Below are 18,094 nucleotides of genomic sequence, written 5' to 3' on the forward strand. Positions count from 1 at the left end.
CAATGTTCTGCGACAAACACTGTGTTAATCTTTTGGTCAGTGCACGGTTACGTGTGACAGTGGAATAGTAACAAGACAAGTCATCTGTGTCAATTATCATCAGCAAATCAGTGAGAATTACTGTGATCCTGAAGGCCGACCTCCTAAGGAACAAGAATGTAACATGCCACCATGCCCACCAGTTTATCATCATGTTCCAAAACTACATGACCATCCAAGCCATTTTCCAGAAACAGGTTACCTCCCAATACACCCTCCACAAGACAATTTAAACCAGTGGAACCATCCTTCCGTGGGAGGATATCAATGGAGAACTGGACCCTGGGGAGCAGTAAGAAATTTTTTTAAATATATTGATTTGTTCTGTCACATGTGTGTTAACATTTCTAGAAATGTTATTGCAGTACAGATTTGGTCAAAACAAAAGCACATTCATTTAAAAAAGTATTGTTATTCTTGTTCTTCTTATTATTTAGAATATATTAAATTCTAAGTGCAATTTTTCTGTGATTTCAAATTTAAAATACTTCTACATAGTTGTCATTTTTATTTGAAAAGTTCAGTTTTGAGAGTTAAGGTTTAAAACAAAGCTGCTGTTTTAACCAACATATTTTACCCTTCTTTGATCATGCAATGGCAAAATGTATTTTTACCTGTTTTGGTAGTGCTCTAGTACTTGTGCAGGTGGATTTCACCGCCGAGTTGTAGTATGTCAAGATGAGGAAGGAAGAAGTGCCAGTAACTGTGATGAGGCAACAAAACCTTCAGAGTCAAGACACTGTGATTCTGGACCCTGCCCACAGTGGAACTTTGGGAACTGGGGAGAAGTAAGAGCATTTCACTTACAAAGGGGAACATTGTTTACTACATAAGCTTAGAAGTAGAAACATAATTATGTGATTGTGAGTGGAACTGAACACCTTGTTTTTACTTATTTAATAGAGTTTAAAATTTAAAAAGAATGAGTTTCAACCTGTTTATCTAAACTTTATTCTTTGATCAAATCCAGAACTGTAGTGGAAATATGAGTTACGTAAATATACATCCAGAAGAAGTAAGTATTGTGTGAGGCTAAGGATATACAACATCGACAAATCATGTAGTTGTTGTGCAACATGTATCTTGAGACGCAGAAAATTATGTTCTCTTACAAAAAGCTGGATTGTATGCAGAAAAACCACAGTGCAATAGCTAGTCTGAGGAAAAAAAAAAGAGCATAAGAAGCTGTAGAGAAACTTTATTCCATGTAGTTTCATAGGTACTAACAATAGTAACTGCGAGTAGTAGTGGTTACTGGATTGTAGTTACAAATTAGAGATATGGAGATAGGATCATGCATCTAAAAGTTGTGCCTGGGTTAGAATATTTTGATGACACATTTGATGTTATTGGACATGTTGATCTCCATGCTGTGTGATGTCATATCTTGTCCACACACTCCTGCTCAAATGCTGCAGAAAGAGTTAAAGCTGATTATTTTTTCATTTATTCTAATCTAAGCTATTGTGATTCTTCCCCACTTTTCTTACTTTTGCAAATCAGTTACTGGAATAGAAAAAAGAATTAAAATTGGTTGAGTGACTTTTTTGTTTTACTTTTTTTCTCCTTGTTTTAGCCAGATTTAGCCATTCAGTTCTCAAGGTCAGTCTAAATGTCATATTTTTTCTGTCCACAGCCATAGGCTTGGGATACAGTTCATGCAGATTATACAGTTCTTTTCCTAATTTTGAATCATTGAGAATACCATAAAAAGGTTTGAACTATTATAGATTGACTTTCAGAGTTCATTAGGAATGAGAACTGGTATTGAAGAATTGCAGGCTAACTGAAACCCAGAAAACACATCCTATAAGTATTTTACACTTAGTCTGTATAAACTGGACTGTGTAAAAATATGCCCAGTATCTGAGTTTTCTGGCACTGTTTGGCAGGGAAAACTACTTTTAAGAAAGATTTCCATATTTTCCTTGTATTAAAGAAAGAGATACATGCACATCTATTCTCACAATTACTTCTCTTTAATGGAGTATCTGTTACTGAGACTTTCTGCAGAAAATCACTTGATAAACCATAAAAGTGTCATTTGGTAAAGGTTTTGGTGAGGGAATTACATGAGATTAGACTTTAATTCCTTATTCTTGAATAGAGTGTTCAGGGAATATCAAAATAGACATGGTAAATAATATGATGTACTGATGATTGCTATATATTTTGGTTTGATGGTATGTGATGACTCTGTTAATAAAATTATTGCATATAAAATTCTGTGTTTCAGTGTACCCAGACTTGTGGAGATGGAATAAAGACAAGACTGGTGATTTGTCAGCTTCCCACTGGCCAAATGTTAGGTGATCAAAGCTGTGAAATTCTAGACAAGCCACCTAACATGGCGCAATGTAATGTGCATTCTTGCCCTGGTGATGTTTCTTGGCATCGGGGACCGTGGAAATCGGTACGATAGCATTCAATAATATTTTTTGCTTTCTTGTTCTTTCTGTCACTCTATTTCACCATGTCTTTTCAAAGATTTTATGTAATTTTTTTAATTTGATAACAGTGAAATAATAATGCATGTGGAATATAGTCAATGTAGTTTTATAAAGAAATTGTTCCTGCAGCCACAGAATTAAATGAGAAGCAGCCATTTCCTTCAGTGGGAACAATATCATGGTCTGTAAAACATCATATTAATAATTTTGAAAATTACCAGAAATCATCATAACTGATAACAGGTACCTAATGGTGCTCCATTTGGAAGGGTTACAATTTGATATGTGTTTAAATTTACAAGTTTATGCTGTAAATTGTGCTGTAGTATTATTTATGTATTTATATTTGCAAAAACACCCTAAACTTTTTAGTGCACAACTTTTTTCTTATAGTATATTTAAGTATAAAATAACTCACCTCCATGTATGTTATACTCTGTCATCAAACATTTTGCTCCATAATACTTGTACATTTGTGTATAAAAGTTTATATTAGTGGTTTTAAAACAGGGACTAATTGAAGTTATCTATGTATAATTATGTTTGTAACTATAATATGTTATTGTCTACATGTCACTGTCTATTAATGTGTAAAAATGCCTACTGTAATCACCATTAATCTTTAAAATTGCCACTAGCAGATTATTAACATACTGAAGTAATCATAGCAAGCTCTGCAGTATAGACCACATTATAATTCCCAAGCTGTGAATTTGATAACAATATTGATTATTGTGCTAAGTTCTAAGGGGAATAAAGGCAATCAATGGAGGTTGGATCCAGTTCTGGTTCTATCAAAATTAGCAAAAAACCTGTCATTGACATCCCTGAGAGATGGTCTGGGACAGCACTAACTTGGGTTTTTTTATTAATAAAAAAATAATGTAATTTGTCTCTTTGAATTAATATGGCAGCATTTAAAAAAAAGTCCGATTTCAACTATAATAATTGCTAATATTTATATAAGCTATTCTAATTTATTGCAAAGAGACTGTAAAATGTAAGTTTGATTTAATGGTTTACCACAGTTATCTCTTTCTTCCACTACACAAAGCAGAGTTTAGGGTTTGTGTTTAGCAGACACCAGAGTATCCTTTTTAGCCATTTTCCAAATAATTAGCGGTGACTTGCTAATTAATATTCATCAGGTGCTGACAGAACAAGCAGAGTTCAGCATACAATTGCTTTTGAACTCAATGTTTGTTTTCCTTTTAGACCAAGAATTATTCACAACCTGTTTGTTCCCTGAGTAATTCAGTTTGCCCTACATTAATAGAATACCTGTAAGATCTTGAATTCTAAATGTTGTGTATGGTTTAGTTTTATAAAGATTTTCATGTTGGTTTATTTCTCAAGTGACATAAAAAGCCATTTTAATCCTTCAAAAACTAAGTTTAGAATGGATTCTATTTATCAGACAGAGAGGCCTCTTTTATATATAATTGCAAGCTCTATGGTTAAGCCATAAAAGATTTAATTTCATCTCATGCCGCAGAAACAAACATAGCAGATTCAGGAAATAAAAGCAGGCTCACATATTAAATATGCTGTCATTTAAATAATTTAGCTAGTTTGAATGCTGCCAACACAGAGATTTGGTTGGGTTTTTGTTGCTTTTTAAGCAGAGCAGAATTTATTCATTAAGGATGACTATTAGGAAGGAGCAGTAAAACTTTAGTCACAGGAACCCTGTTGTAGCCTAGTACAAACAGCTTTTTTTAGCCGTGGTTGACTAGTGATTTTTTAGTTTGGCAATAGATCATGGCCCTGCTTATCTTACACATTTCTGGCATAAAATATGCCCTAATATAGGGAACTGTTAATGACTACATGCTCTCTGGCTGCTGAAGTCCTCAAACCTCTCACATCTGCACTTCCCCGTCTCTGTAAGATTGCAGGAACCTGACAAATAACTATTTATATTTTTCACAGAAGTATTGAGTAATATTTCTGTGCCAGGTGAGCAAGGCATCAAGCTTTTGTGTCTACAAGTGGGATTCCAGTGTTAAAACCTAAGCAGAAGCTGTCATGCAAGACTAGATGATCTTGGAAGTGTTTTCCAACCTCCATAATTCTGTGATTCTAACCTGTCCACTAGCTATTGCTATATATTTAAGAACAGAGGACTTTTAGCAGTATCCTTTCTAAGTTTATTATTATAGTTATTGATTAATTTTACATAACATAATTAACATAAAACACATCTTTTAAATGCACAAAAGGGCCCTTGCAAGGAAGGTTCAGTTTATGATTGGAAGCCAGAATTTTGGTTGATGCTTTCTGCAGTTTAGCAGCTGTTGGCTGTTACACTTTATAGTGTCTGTCAGTGGCTACTGGAGCTGACCCTCACAAAGCTTAAAGGCTGTGTGCTCCTCTGTTCCTGGTTCCTGCAGTTGTCCAAATGGGTGTGAGGAAAGGAAATCTCAAATTCTAAAGGTTTATTCCTTTAATTTTTATATATTTTCTAAAGATTTTAGGAAGCTTGGCCCAAAATTACACTTGAGGAATAAAAAAAGCCGTTCATATATAGGAAGACAATACCTTCAGGCTTTGCATAGTGAGGAAAGTTTTCTCACATTTTTAGACAACAAGAATTCTGATTAGATTTTGATCTTATTTTTGGCCCTGTTTACTTTTTCAGTGCCTGCAAAAACTCTTGAAGATCCAGGTACCAAACAGCAAAGGTTTCTACTTAGGCAGTTGGTGCTGTCAGTTGATGTTACCTTGGAAGCTTTGTATTTCATTTGGGCAATCAGCTCTTGTATGAGTGTTGGTAGTTACCTAATTTTATAATGAAAATTTTAACCAGATATGTCTCAACTTGAAATATGTTTGGTTCTCATCCTTTCTTTTTTTTTTAGAAAGAATAGATAGCTCCTTAAAAAAGATAATTATATTTTGCTTGTCTGAAATGTTTATAAAATAAAGGCTTTCATTCTTTTTCTTTTCTTCACTCTTAGGATTTGTATGTAATTCATAAGTATTACTTGTGATTTCAGAGAAAATAGGCATGAAAGTAATGGATTATTTTCAAAGTTACCCTGAAGTCTCAGAAAGGTGTTACTGCCATTTCTTACTCCCCTTCAGACATATGATGTAATATTCTTTAAAGTGGCTGTCTTTCTAGTGCTTCAGTTTTCTACTTACTTGCTCCAGAATAATTTAGATGTAATTCTGTCTTTGCAGTAGTGGAAGAAATCTACTATTAAAGTATATGAATCTATTTTTTAGAAATAGTCCCAGTTCCCTTCCAGTGTTGTTTCTGACAGGCATCCCATTGACTTCTCCAGGAGCAGAAGCAGGCCAAACTTTCATACGTAAAATATTTATTTGTTTTCATTTTAATGCAAAAATTCTTGCTATGTATGATAAGTGCCTTCATTCACCTTTTCTAATGTGTAAAAAGTATTTATATCTTTAAAAATAATCTTTTATATTAAAAGGGAATTCAGAATCAGTGAACTTGGTTTTCAAAACCACCTTCAGGTTTTACCTCTACTTCTGCTGCTGCCTAATGTTGAACTTTAAAATACCTCATTGCCAATACAGTACATTAAATTAATATCCCACTGCCTGAAATCTTGATGTTAGCATCTGCTATTCATTTTTTAAAATTTTGAAAGTGGGAGGGGGGCCTTATCAGAGATAACTGATAGCAGATGTCACTGCCCAAATAATGTCATAAAACAGTCTTGGGGTAGTGAATTTTATTTCAGGTCATTCTGATAAAAATGTTTTCAAAACTTGTTTTCAACATTCAAAAACAAAATATTTGTGTAATGTTCAAAAATCTCAAGTTTGGTGCTATGTTGCCTGTATAGCTTGAAATAATAAATAAGTTATAATGTATGTGTAATAATTTAATTTAATGACTGTGACTTGTGTCTGTGAAATACAGTTGCATTTTAACCTTTCTTTTTCATGCATGTTGTGTGGCTTTGTGTTTATATTTATTGTGCTCTTTATTAAGGAATGTTAATGTTTAAAACCCTTAAAAAAATAAAGGGTGGGACAGATACTAACCACTTTTGCTGAAAGTGAGGGTTTTCTTTAACCTGTGTATTGATATTAACTTCATACTGTACTTCAGTGATGTTTTCATGGGGAAAGCTCTTATATTTGAACACAAAAAAAAAAATTGTTACTGATACAAGCAGTGTTGATGCCATTTACCAACTGGACTGAAATAGATAGATAGTCTTTGATGGTAAAGCTGAAAGATCCTAGCTCCTCAGTCTTTTGCTGGAGCTGTAATTTTGTGGCCCAGTCCTCTCCCACTTAGTGAGTGACAAAACACAGAGAAGAATGAGGATCACAATATAATGCTCAACTCTTAATATCAAAGACATAACATGGTTTTTACATTCCTAAAATACTTTTGTCAGGAAGAGGTTTGCAGAACTTTCAGACCTTCCACTTAGAAAGAGGACAAGTAAGAGTGGGACATAGTCAAAATAAAAACAGTAAATAATAATAATAATAATGTAATCACACACACACCAAAAAAAAAAACCAAAAACCCACACAAAACCCCAAAAAACAGAATATAATGAAAGGGGAAAAGAAACAGGTAATGCATAATACCATGCCTAAATACATAAGCCATTTAATGAGAATGAAAGGAATGTGAAGCTACTGGTGTATTGATTAGAACTTTCAGAAAACCTGAAGGGTTCTAGTTGGTCAAATCCTTGTGAAAATCATTCTGAGCTGCCTGTGTGTGTGGCAGCTTCAAAAACCCCAGCCAGAGCTCATAAAGTTGGCTCAAAGTGGTTTTGGAACTCAGATTAAAAAGTTATTAAATATATATTAAAGTATTAGTATTTTCAAACATTTGTGAGGGTCAATACATAAATATTTTTATTAGGTGGAATGGGTTAGGAAATGAACAATATGTTCTGTACTGCATGAGTTCCTAGTCCTTTCTTTGAAAACCAGTAATTGTGGCAGACTGGTGACTCCCCTAGGACAGGCTGCTCTGTTGATCAGTGTATGTTCTAGCATTTGTGGCCCTTTACCTTCACTGACAGCAGAATTAAACACTTAGATTTCCTGCTGAATCAGTCCTTCAGAAGCTTCCATGCCTGCTCATATTTATGTACAGGAAATGTAATGTTGGAAATGTTGTTAGTAAATTGAAAATATACAGAAAAGTGGTTTAGGTTGAAAGGAAACTGGATTTCAACATGTGAAGGTAGGTAAAATGTTGCATTTCTCATCCAAATTAGACTCATATTTTCATGCTAAAATAATATTTAATATAAATTGGGGGGGGTGTGTTAATTCATTCAGTTATATTTAGTTAAGTGCCATAGAAAACGTTGTATTTTCTATGCTTTTGAAAAGTTTTAAAAGTTTCTTACAATACTATATTGTGCCAGCACATATTGCTTTTTATTTCAAGTTTTTTAAAGTTTAAATACAAAATCTTAGATTTTAATCAAATGAAAAAATTATATGATATGATGTTTTTTATAGAACAGAAAGGCACATAGAGCTTATGTATTTGCCATTCCTTTAATTTCTGAGCTACTCTTTTGCTGTTGCTAACATGATGAAAAATGATAAATCAGAGCTTGCACTTGCTGGGAACCAGCATTTCTTTTGCTCATTTTTAAATTTTTGCAAACTCAGCTGAAACTAATTCACCTACTGTGGTAAAACTGTCTTATGTCTACTTACTTTTGTAACTGGTTAATTGAAAAGGCCCTATCCCTTCAGATAATGAAATGAAGTTTTAAATAGTTAAAATATTACAAGAAAAGGCTTTTTAACTGTGCAACCCCTTTGTGGAAATGTAGCTTCCATAATATCGTCCTCCATCATATTAAAAATGTGCTCCAACTTTTATTGTGAAGACCTGTGAACAAAATGTCCCTCTCAAGGGGCCAAAGATACTTTTCAGTGAGAGTGCAGATTATGTCATTCCTGTGCATTTGTTTGGTTTTCCCCAGCTTCACAGGAGGCTGGAGGCTAAACTACCTGTGATAGAGTCTGTTAAACTGTGTCCACTTTTTGGAAGCAATAAATAGACTAATTTTGGGTTGCTCTTTGGTTTTCATGGAGGTTTTTGAACACAGCTGCTGGATGGACACAGATACATCTGTTATTCTCTATTTGAAAAATGTGTCCAGAAATTTACCCGTTTATTCGAAACAGAGAGAAACCCCTGCATTTCTTTTTCTCATGGTGGATTTCCTTAAGGTCTCCTGTCTCCATTTCTGCCAACCTTGATGCTTGCACTTTACTCACTGCCTCCAGTGCTTTCATGTAGTTGCTTAAAAGTGTTACTAGTGCTTCATGGCTGTGGGGTGCAGAAAGATGAATCTTGCTGAAGTCTGGCCAAGTCAGCAATTTGATGTCTGTAATGGTGAAAGTGCCCATTTGAAGCTCTTGCAGAAGGTATCAAAGGCACAGGGCAGGACTGCAATTTTGTAAATTTGACACAAATTTATACTTGTAGATTAGATTTTCAAAAGGACCTAGTGAGAGTCTAGCTCTGTTCCTGTCTGCCACTGATTTCAGATGGAAAGGTAAGGCAGAATTATTTGTTAGGAGTGTTGGTTTTGTTTTTTAATTTACTAATGTCTCTGTATTTTTAATTATGATTTGTCTCAATCTGTTGTATATGTCATTCAGCTGAAAGATGATAAAAGGTGCACATACCAGATAAGCTGCTGCAGGAATGCTGGCTGAACACAGTAGTTTATCAGTTCTCTCACTCCCAGCAATTAATAAGCTGATCATACTTTTCATTGTTTTAATATATACTGTCATGAATGATAGTTTCAATATTGCTTGAATGAGGGCTGATGGTAAATTTTCTAGCACAGATACAAGCAGAACCTTCAGTGACAAATTTAAGACTGCACATGAGGTAGCTGCGCCTGCCAAATTGCCGCTGAACGGAGGCAGAAATACCTCTTGGTTCCTGATTCTCAGGTGGTAACCAGACAAAGACTCAAATCAAGAGCATGTAAGGCAGGAAGAAAAACTAGATAATTCAATTTTTACTGTAATTGAGAGATGAAATGGAAGATATATAGGAAGAGGTAAATGAGATAGCAAATGTGATGTGTCATGTCACCACTGTTGAATGAGAACTCATGAAAAATGGATTATTATTTTTAAATTTCCACCCCCATTAACATCTCCATAATCCATTGTTCTTGTGTTATTGTAATAGCTAAAAGCTTGTTTGAAAGTCTAATAGTGTTATATGAGTCATGTAGGTAAAACAAAGAGAAGGTTGCTGACTGGAAAAGCTCAGTCTCATGTATGAATACATGTAGACAGTGTAGGAATACAAGGCACAGTGGAGCCTGTCTGAGTATCTCAGTAGGTGGGGAGCTGAGCATAGTAACTCATGGGGAGTTGGTCTGCCCACGAGCATGGTCTGGTTTTCAAATGCTCTGTAGTTGGCATCAAGAAGGATTTCAGGCTTTAGGCAGTGATGGGCAGAATAGTGATTCTCAGCTTGTTCATCCTGACGGGGAAAAACATGATAGGGCTTTCAAGGAAAGACCTGATCATCTGTTTTATTTGTTCTGAACTTGGAGAAATGCATAGTATTTGAGATGTCAGAAAGGTAGGCCAAATTAAGACTTACTCACAAGTATAACTGGAATGAATAAAAGACATTCTGTAAATAATCATTAAGTGGATTCTCAAGGGTTCTGGTTTTGATTTTTTCCAACAGCTGCAAACAGTATGGTTGTTCATCTGAGATCCAGGCAGATTGCCATTTTCTGGCAGTAAGGATACAGCCAGCTGCACTGGACAAAAGAATTCAGACCATGTGGTGTCAACTTAAAAAAATATCATCTAAAGTTTCTCAGCATCATCAGTAGAATGTGGCTTCTTCAGACATGAAATCCTTTTACTTTCAGTGTATGTGCTGATGGTTCTGACTTTGTTTTAGTCAGGATGTCTTTATGTTTAAGAGGAATAACACATTCCTAGTAGATGCCAGATATATCCTCTCATAGCAGTTTTTCCTTGCTGTAATCCACATCGATCCTAAAATCTGCCTTTAATCCTCTTTATTCCCCCATCATTCCTGCTTTTTCTGTGTTTGAATGTAGATGTATGTAATTTCTCATTTATGTCCATCTGTTAAATAGATACACTTCAGCATGCTTGGAAAATGGTTATTCAGGAGTTTTCTGTTACACTTAAGATGAAAGTTGAAAGAAAATTATCTAAAAAGGAGTCCAGTAGAAGCAGCTTTTTAATGGAGCATACAGTGCTCAGTCCTGACAGAAAAGGTATGGCTGGGGACAGTGGCCAGTTAGATGACCTCAGAGAACCATGGCAGTCTCTGTGCTCAGCTGCCACTTGCAAATAGCTCTGAGGTTGTGCTGCAGTGCACTCTGGTGTTAACATCCCCAGTACACAGCTGGAAGCCTCAGAAAACAATGTGGATGGTAAACACTTGGTTTGTGCTTGCTTCTCAGCTTGTTATACAGCCAGAATATGTAGGTAGACTGAAAGGGGGATAAAAAGTAGAAGTTTCTCTTGGGCTGACTAGAGAAAGGGATCACTGCCTTCTTTTGTTTCTGAATTAAAAAATTCCAATATTAGATGATGATACTTGGATTGGATCAGGATTGTCCTCTGGTCCATTCCACTCAGGGCAGTAGGTAATGGCAGTTCCTTGGCACAGGGCTTGTCCTTCCTGAGCTGCTGTGCTAAAGAGAATGGCTTCTGAAAAGTAAACTTTTAAATTTCCCTTATACAAAATAATTAGAACTGACCTTCAACAGTAGGAAAGCCATTACAAAAGTCATGTATGCTACACCACACTTGTGATTTTTTTTTATTAATTACAAGTAATTGAGGTGAAGTCACTGGGGAGGTGTCCTAAAAGGTGGTCTTCAAATATATGCTTTTGAAGTAACACTATAAATGAGTTTATAAATATAACATATAAATATAAGTTTATATTTAACCCAGAGCAGTACTTGTACTTGGAAGCTATTGGAATACAGAAGAGGTGTTGTTGTAAGTACTGCAATTCTGATGCAAAAACAATATCCAGTGATACTTTCTGGATGAAGTTTAGGCCAACATTAACTAGAAAGACATGATTGCAATCTGAAGAATCTAGTTATAAATAACTCAGGTCACAGAGGAAGGCTTTCTTCATATGTTAGAATAAAGTGGCTCTGGGACTCTTAAGCTTCCCTACGTTTCCTTGTAATAATACCCTGCAGCTCACAGCAATATATTACTTATATTGGATGTATAAGGATCTGGGGTTGAAAATTAATTTCAGAGTCTGTAAAAATTTTTCTTAATAATTAAGGTGAGGCATGGTGATTGTGGAACCATAATCCAGGTTTAGCAAGGATTCAGAAAGGACTATCAGGCAGCTCTAACAGGTACATTGAGGGTTCAGTCTAGGACAGATAATCTAAATCTGTACTTTTTAAACAGAAGAATATCCACATTTTTGACCTCCCTCTGGCTAAAGCCCGGGAAAGAATAAAAGATGAACTTCATGCAAGTGAGGGTGTAGCATCCCTGTCATTGAAGACAAGACTGACAAACTGCTGTTCACGAATGGTCCGTGTATAGCTGATTCAAACTGAGCAGCATTGTGGATTTGATGATGTCTGTAGGTCCTTCTTAGCCTGGCCTTCTTCTCTTCCATTTCTATAGCTGCAAAAGCACAGTCAGAAAAGTGGCAAAGCACACTTACAGACTGCAGATGGAAGGAGGACTTAATCAACATATCTTCTGAACATCAGAAAAATGTGATATAACACTGAATTTTTGAAATCAAGCCATACTCAAAGAGAGAACTTAAAAATTCTTCAGTGTAAGTTCTGTAGTTGACATAGGTGTAACTTAGATGTAACAGTAAATAATACATTTCTTGGAGTTCAATCCACTCTTTCTGAGGAGTGATGGAATGTTTGATCCTTGGTCCTTTTTGGGTGCATGAGCTAATGGTATAAATGTTTGTATTTGTTTTAGCAAAGAATTACTGACTCCGAATCAGCTAATTCAGTAGGATTTAATTACAGAGTCTGTGTTGCTTCTTAACAGTTGTCAACATACTTTAAGCAACAAACAACTCTTTGAGTGCTTTTATCTGAAAAATGTATATTGTGCTCAAGCATTGCAAAAACCCCTGGCAAGATGAAGCAAGCAGTGGAGGCAGACAAAGAAGATCTAGTTCTAATACAGCAAATGAAAAGTTGAAAGCAATTCTCGACTAGGCAATGCTCAAAATATTGTTTTATTAATTGTGCAGCTGTGATCCCACTCTACTTCTAGAATATTAAAAGAGTCCAAACAGGCTTTTGGGCCTGTTAGAGATCATGAAAATGAAGTTTGCCAGACAACTCAAGCAGCTACCATGTTTAATCCCATTTTAAACTGAACTTCCTTTCCAGTCAGAAAAGTCCCTGACCGAAAAAAAGGCAGAAAAAAGAAGAAAATTTAACATTTATAATACATTTTATCCTTTTTCAGTGCTGCTGTTCTGTCTTAGCCCCTGTAGGTATTGAACACCACACAACCACTCCCTCCCTCCCCCTTGGTGGGATGGGGGCAAGAATTAGGAGGTTAAAAGTAGAAAAAACTCATGGGTTAAGAAAAGTTATTTTTATAGGTTATGCAAAAGCTGCACCAACAGGCAAAGCAGACCAAGGGATTCCTTCATCACTTCCAATGGACAGGCAGGTGTTCAACCATCCCCAGAAAAGCAGGGCTACATCATGAGTGATCATTCTTTGGGAAGAAAAATGTAATCTCCCACACACCTCTGCTTCTTCCCTCTTCCCCACAGCTTTTATTGCTGACCATGACATTACTTGGTCTGGACTGTGTCCCCTCAAAACTTTTGCACCTCCAGCCTCCTTGCTATCCTTGATGCTATGTGACACTGTTCAGCAATAACTAAAATATCCATGTGTTTTCCACACAAATCCAAAACCTTGCACTAGCTATTATGAAGAAAATTACCTCTATCATCTTCTAGTCATGCATTTATATTTTAAATCTCTGTATATCTAAAACAAATACAAAAAGAAGTTATTACATGCTTTCTATTTACTGGTCTGCTTTTCAGTATCCAGAAGCCCACTAGGCTACCAGCTAAACTACACAAAGCACTTCCTATAAAGAAAAGGTTATGGAAATTTGGTACAGAATTCACCAAATAATACAAGGTCTTCAGCTTTTCAATGAAATAATAATAGCAAAAGAATCAAAGAGCTTTTAGTGAAGTTGCATGTCTGCTGCAGAAAGAGCCCTAATTTGGTAGGAATTGATGATGGCATGCATTTCTGAGAGTCCATCTGTGCCACAGAAAGCATGAGTTTTGTCAGGCTGATCCCTACAGAACTTTATTGCTATGAAGAAAAGACAAACAGATGAATCCTAGTTAGCAGTGTTATGGAATGACTTTGAACAATTGTAATGAAGTCCAGCTTTTACTGCAGATTTATGTTTTTAAAAGAACATGGCATATGGGAAATATTACTTTATCCAATGTTGAGACAAGTGCTAGAATTTCTGTGTAAAATGCTAACGGGATGGAGTTTTTTCAATTTACATTTTTTTTAGGAAATGTTCATATTTCTTCTGAGATTTAATGTTCTTATGGATTTTTTCTTCCTATGTGGTTAATCTGCAGAAAATATATGGAAAATTGTGCTCTCTCACCATAAACCTCCAGTTGTGTGGAATGTGATACAAATGAAACCACATTATAGACAAACTGAGCCCTGAGGACCGCTCTCAAGTAGCCAAGGACCATGTTCAAGTTAGAGTGGAGGGTGGTCAAGCAGCCAGAATTACTGCAGTTGTACTTTCCCCGGTCAGGAGAGTGAAGCCTTGGGAAGATCACCACCACATCAGGGTGGGCAACAAGCAGTGAGAGGACCATATTCCACAGAGAGTGTGCAATAACACGTGAGGAGCTTCGAGAAGGAACACAGGCTCATGGAGGGGAAAGTTCAGCCCTGTAGGAGATGTGCAGTGGGCTCGATGCACTGAGAGGACAGGAGTGGCTTCCTGAGCACAGAACAAGGCTTTGCTCCTGCACCAGTGAGAATTTGACACTTGTTACTGGCATTACAGAGCTGAAGGGAGGCCAGGCAGGCAGGTGTCTTAGCTCAGTGTTCAGTATGCAGCTCTCTAAAGAAAATACTGACTGGTGGGGTTAGAGCTCAGTGCAAGACATCTCCCTGTAAGCTGCATTTAGACGCCTTTAGGCACTTCCAATCCCACTCAGATCTTCTATGGAATCTATATTTTCATTCTAGAAACTGAGCAGGATCTATGCTCTGGCCGTACACAAATGCAAAGGCATTCCCCACTTGATATTGATGAAATGTTTTTATTCATCATTTGAGTGATTTGGTGTTCTGTCTTTGCTATTTGTTCTCTGTGATGGAGGACAGGTAACACTTACCTACTTGGTCAGGAGTCCCCCATGAGCAGTGTGTTGAACTGGAAGAGTCTCCTCTTGCTGAAGGTGGGTCACTATGCAGTAAAGAACATAGCTGAGCCTGCCTGAATATGAATCCAAAGCACTTTGGGAGGAAGTGATCCTTTTAAGAACTCTTTTTTTATATATTATCTAAGGAATGAAGCCAGAATATACCAAATTTCAGGAGAATACTATACATGCAGAGTAATCTAACCTCTGAAACTTTCCGCTGATGATCCTGAGTCTTCTCATCCATGGCAAGTGTATTAGCTTTTTCACGTGGTTAAAAAAATAAAATTGGAGCATTTATTTTTCTTCAGTTGCACTAAATATCATTTATCACTGTGTTTTGCAGTGTGCTTCACTCATCTGCTGTGCACTCAGTGTACAGTTAGAGCAATTTCTTTCTTTAACTTGTTATTAGAAATAGAGAAAAATGTGTTTTAAGGATGTTAATTATCCTTATGAGTTTGTAAAGCCCTGAGTGGGCCAATCTGTTAAAAAGGTTGTGCATGTAGAATTAGACTGTTATAATTTTAAGGTAACATTTTTAAGGTCCTTGGCTGTGGCTCAGGGCAATCTAGGTGCTTCTGTAACTGATATGCTTGCAAGGCTTTAATAACAGTCCTTAAATCAGTTGCCTAAATTTTATTGATGTCTCAGTGAAATTGTACGGGATGTGGTCTTTAGAGATATTTAGGTTTCTACTCCTCACACTGTGATAGGTGGGAGATGGTCACTGCAGCAGATGTAGGAATCTGGCACTGTGGAACCACTCTGAAGTGGGCAGGAGCTGCTCCATGAAATTCCAGGAGATGCAGTACCCCCAGCACTTGGCTGTAGCAAAGCTGCTTAGAGGCACATCTTGTTTAGTGCTTTTTTTGTTTTTAAGTTTTGGCAATTATATTTATATTAAGAACTTTACAGATACTTAATATCTGTGGGGTTTTCTAGCTTTTACAAGCATCAGGAGTTTCATTCCTTCAGAGCAAAACCACATTAATATAATGAATTAAACATCAGTGTTATCTCATGAATTAAGTAAAAAACACCCGGCCAAAACACAAAACAACAACAAAAACACACAGACAAAAAAACCCCACAAAAAATCCCCAGCTGAGAAGCTCTGAAGTTGAAACCCATAAGAGGATGCAAGTGAATCACTTCTTGCAGAGTGACAGTCCTTTTTTTCAGTGCAAGATATATTCAACAGAAGGTTTGGATACATGTGAACAGAGAATCAGATCGTGATGAATATGGGAAAAAAGGAGATAGCAAATCTATATGCGGAAATATTGTCTCTGTACACTTTTAAGGATTTAATGCATTTAATGCTTTTTGATATAGTCCCAACATGTTGAACATGTGTTTTTAAGTTTTAAACATAACATTAAATTGATATGGAATGAAAATCTCCCTGGAAAAAGTTATTTAAATGTGGATATTTACATGATATGAGTTAGCAGTATTTTTTAACTTATTGTCTTTTACAGCAAAGGAAAAAAATAGATCAGTTTACTTATAAGAGTTACATTACTGAAAAGTTATTTAAAATTATAACTTATAAAAAGTTATAACTTATATTTCCTATATTTTTTAGTTTTTAAAAATGTGAACATTCTTAAAATAATTGAAAGTAATTTCTGCCTTCAGATTTTAAGCATCTTTCATCTGAATTTCTGTATTTTTACGTTAAGATACCTAGGTTTCAGCTACTTTTAGCCATCAAAGCTAAACAGTATTTAAGTGAAGTATTTGTAATAACTGTTCATAAAGCCTCTGTTATTTTTAACATCTAAGCTGGTATTTTCCTTTCTGAACTCCCTCTTTTAATTCCTGTATTCTAATTACAAAAGTAAGTAGAACATCCTTATAAAAGAGAAGCAGGCATTTCTGTGGAACTGGTAATTATACCTTCTAATAAATTAACACAAAAATCTTTAGTTTTTTTTCTTTAGAAGTAATAGCACAAATTATAAAGATCAAACAAGGACATTTAAATATAACAGAGATATAACTCAGTTGAATTTGAACCAACAAAGAGAAAAAAAACCAGGCCAACCACAGAAATTCAGATCAAGTTCTCACCTGTGTAGAAGTAAATGTGTAATGCTGTATCTAGTGAGTAGAGATATGGGAAGATCTTTCTAAGGCTGGGATGCAGGATAAGATAATGCATAATGCATAGTCTGTTGCTGTTAGCAGCCATGAGCCCTGTACAAGAAATAAAACTTCTGTTGAGTATAATATATCTGCACAAGGTATATAAAAAAAGATATGAATCTGCTGAAAAGTGTTGTCCTAGCACCTTATTTTGAGGGCAACAAATTAGAGTGAGACTGTGCCCTGCTGTGAGATTATTCTGTGTTGTGGTAGCCTCACCTCCTGAAGTGGAGACTTCTTAGGAGAGTTTCTTTGGTTGCAGCTCTCAGCCTGGAATGCTGTCCCACAAGAGGGGCTCTCCTGGGAGCTCTCTGGAGCCTGATTTATTGATGGCAGTGGAGGCCATTGAGGAAGGAAGGACATGTAGGATTTCTCTGACACATCATAGGAGGAGGTTAAGTAACTGTGAGCTGCGCTTCACTTCCTGCTAAAGAATTAAAGGGAAGAACATTTAGAGTTTAGGGGTCCTTCATGTCTATAGTTTGTGTCTGAAATTCTTGAAAAAAGCTTTAAGGGAAGGTAGAGTCAGTTATCAGATACTAACAGAATTCTAGTTTTTGTGCAAGTTATCATGCCTTCTTTGATAAATAAATCCTCTAAATCCAGAGCTAAGTCTTCTGAAAGGGTTTTATAATGACATGATTTAAACATTTTAAGTTTTATGACATACATTAGTCACATATTAAATTTTCAAGTACTTTTTGTTATTTTCCTATCTTAAAGTATTTTCCAAATTAAAAAAAAAACATAAATTGTAAAACTACAAGAACATTATTTTAAAAAGATACATTGAAGGGTTTTGATGAGAGCAAAATGGAGTAATTTAGGAACAAGCATTCTTTTTATGAAGATTTTAGAGTAGGCATGTAAAAGGCAAACTGTGGCCAAATCAGTGTCCTTATCTTTTTTTTAAGTATTGTTGCATAAGAGAAATATGCCACCCGTTTTATTGTGTGGCAAATGTATTGCTTCATTCTGCAAAGTTTTAATTTTAAGC

At 35.8% G+C, this 18,094-nt stretch overlaps 1 protein-coding gene across 1 annotated transcript in view; it reads left to right on the forward strand.

The window, feature by feature from the left end:
- Window positions 1-18,094, forward strand: part of ADAMTS20 (ADAM metallopeptidase with thrombospondin type 1 motif 20) — an 88,615-nt gene that overhangs the window by 55,127 nt on the left and 15,394 nt on the right. Inside the window, exons 26-28 of the mRNA XM_054631368.2 lie at window positions 41-331; window positions 666-827; window positions 2,276-2,452. Coding sequence (XP_054487343.2) covers window positions 41-331; window positions 666-827; window positions 2,276-2,452 — 630 coding nt within the window. The remainder of the gene's footprint in view (window positions 1-40; window positions 332-665; window positions 828-2,275; window positions 2,453-18,094) is intronic.

Source organism: Agelaius phoeniceus, chromosome 5, assembly GCF_051311805.1.
Source record: "Agelaius phoeniceus isolate bAgePho1 chromosome 5, bAgePho1.hap1, whole genome shotgun sequence".
NCBI classification, from domain to species: domain Eukaryota; kingdom Metazoa; phylum Chordata; class Aves; order Passeriformes; family Icteridae; genus Agelaius; species Agelaius phoeniceus.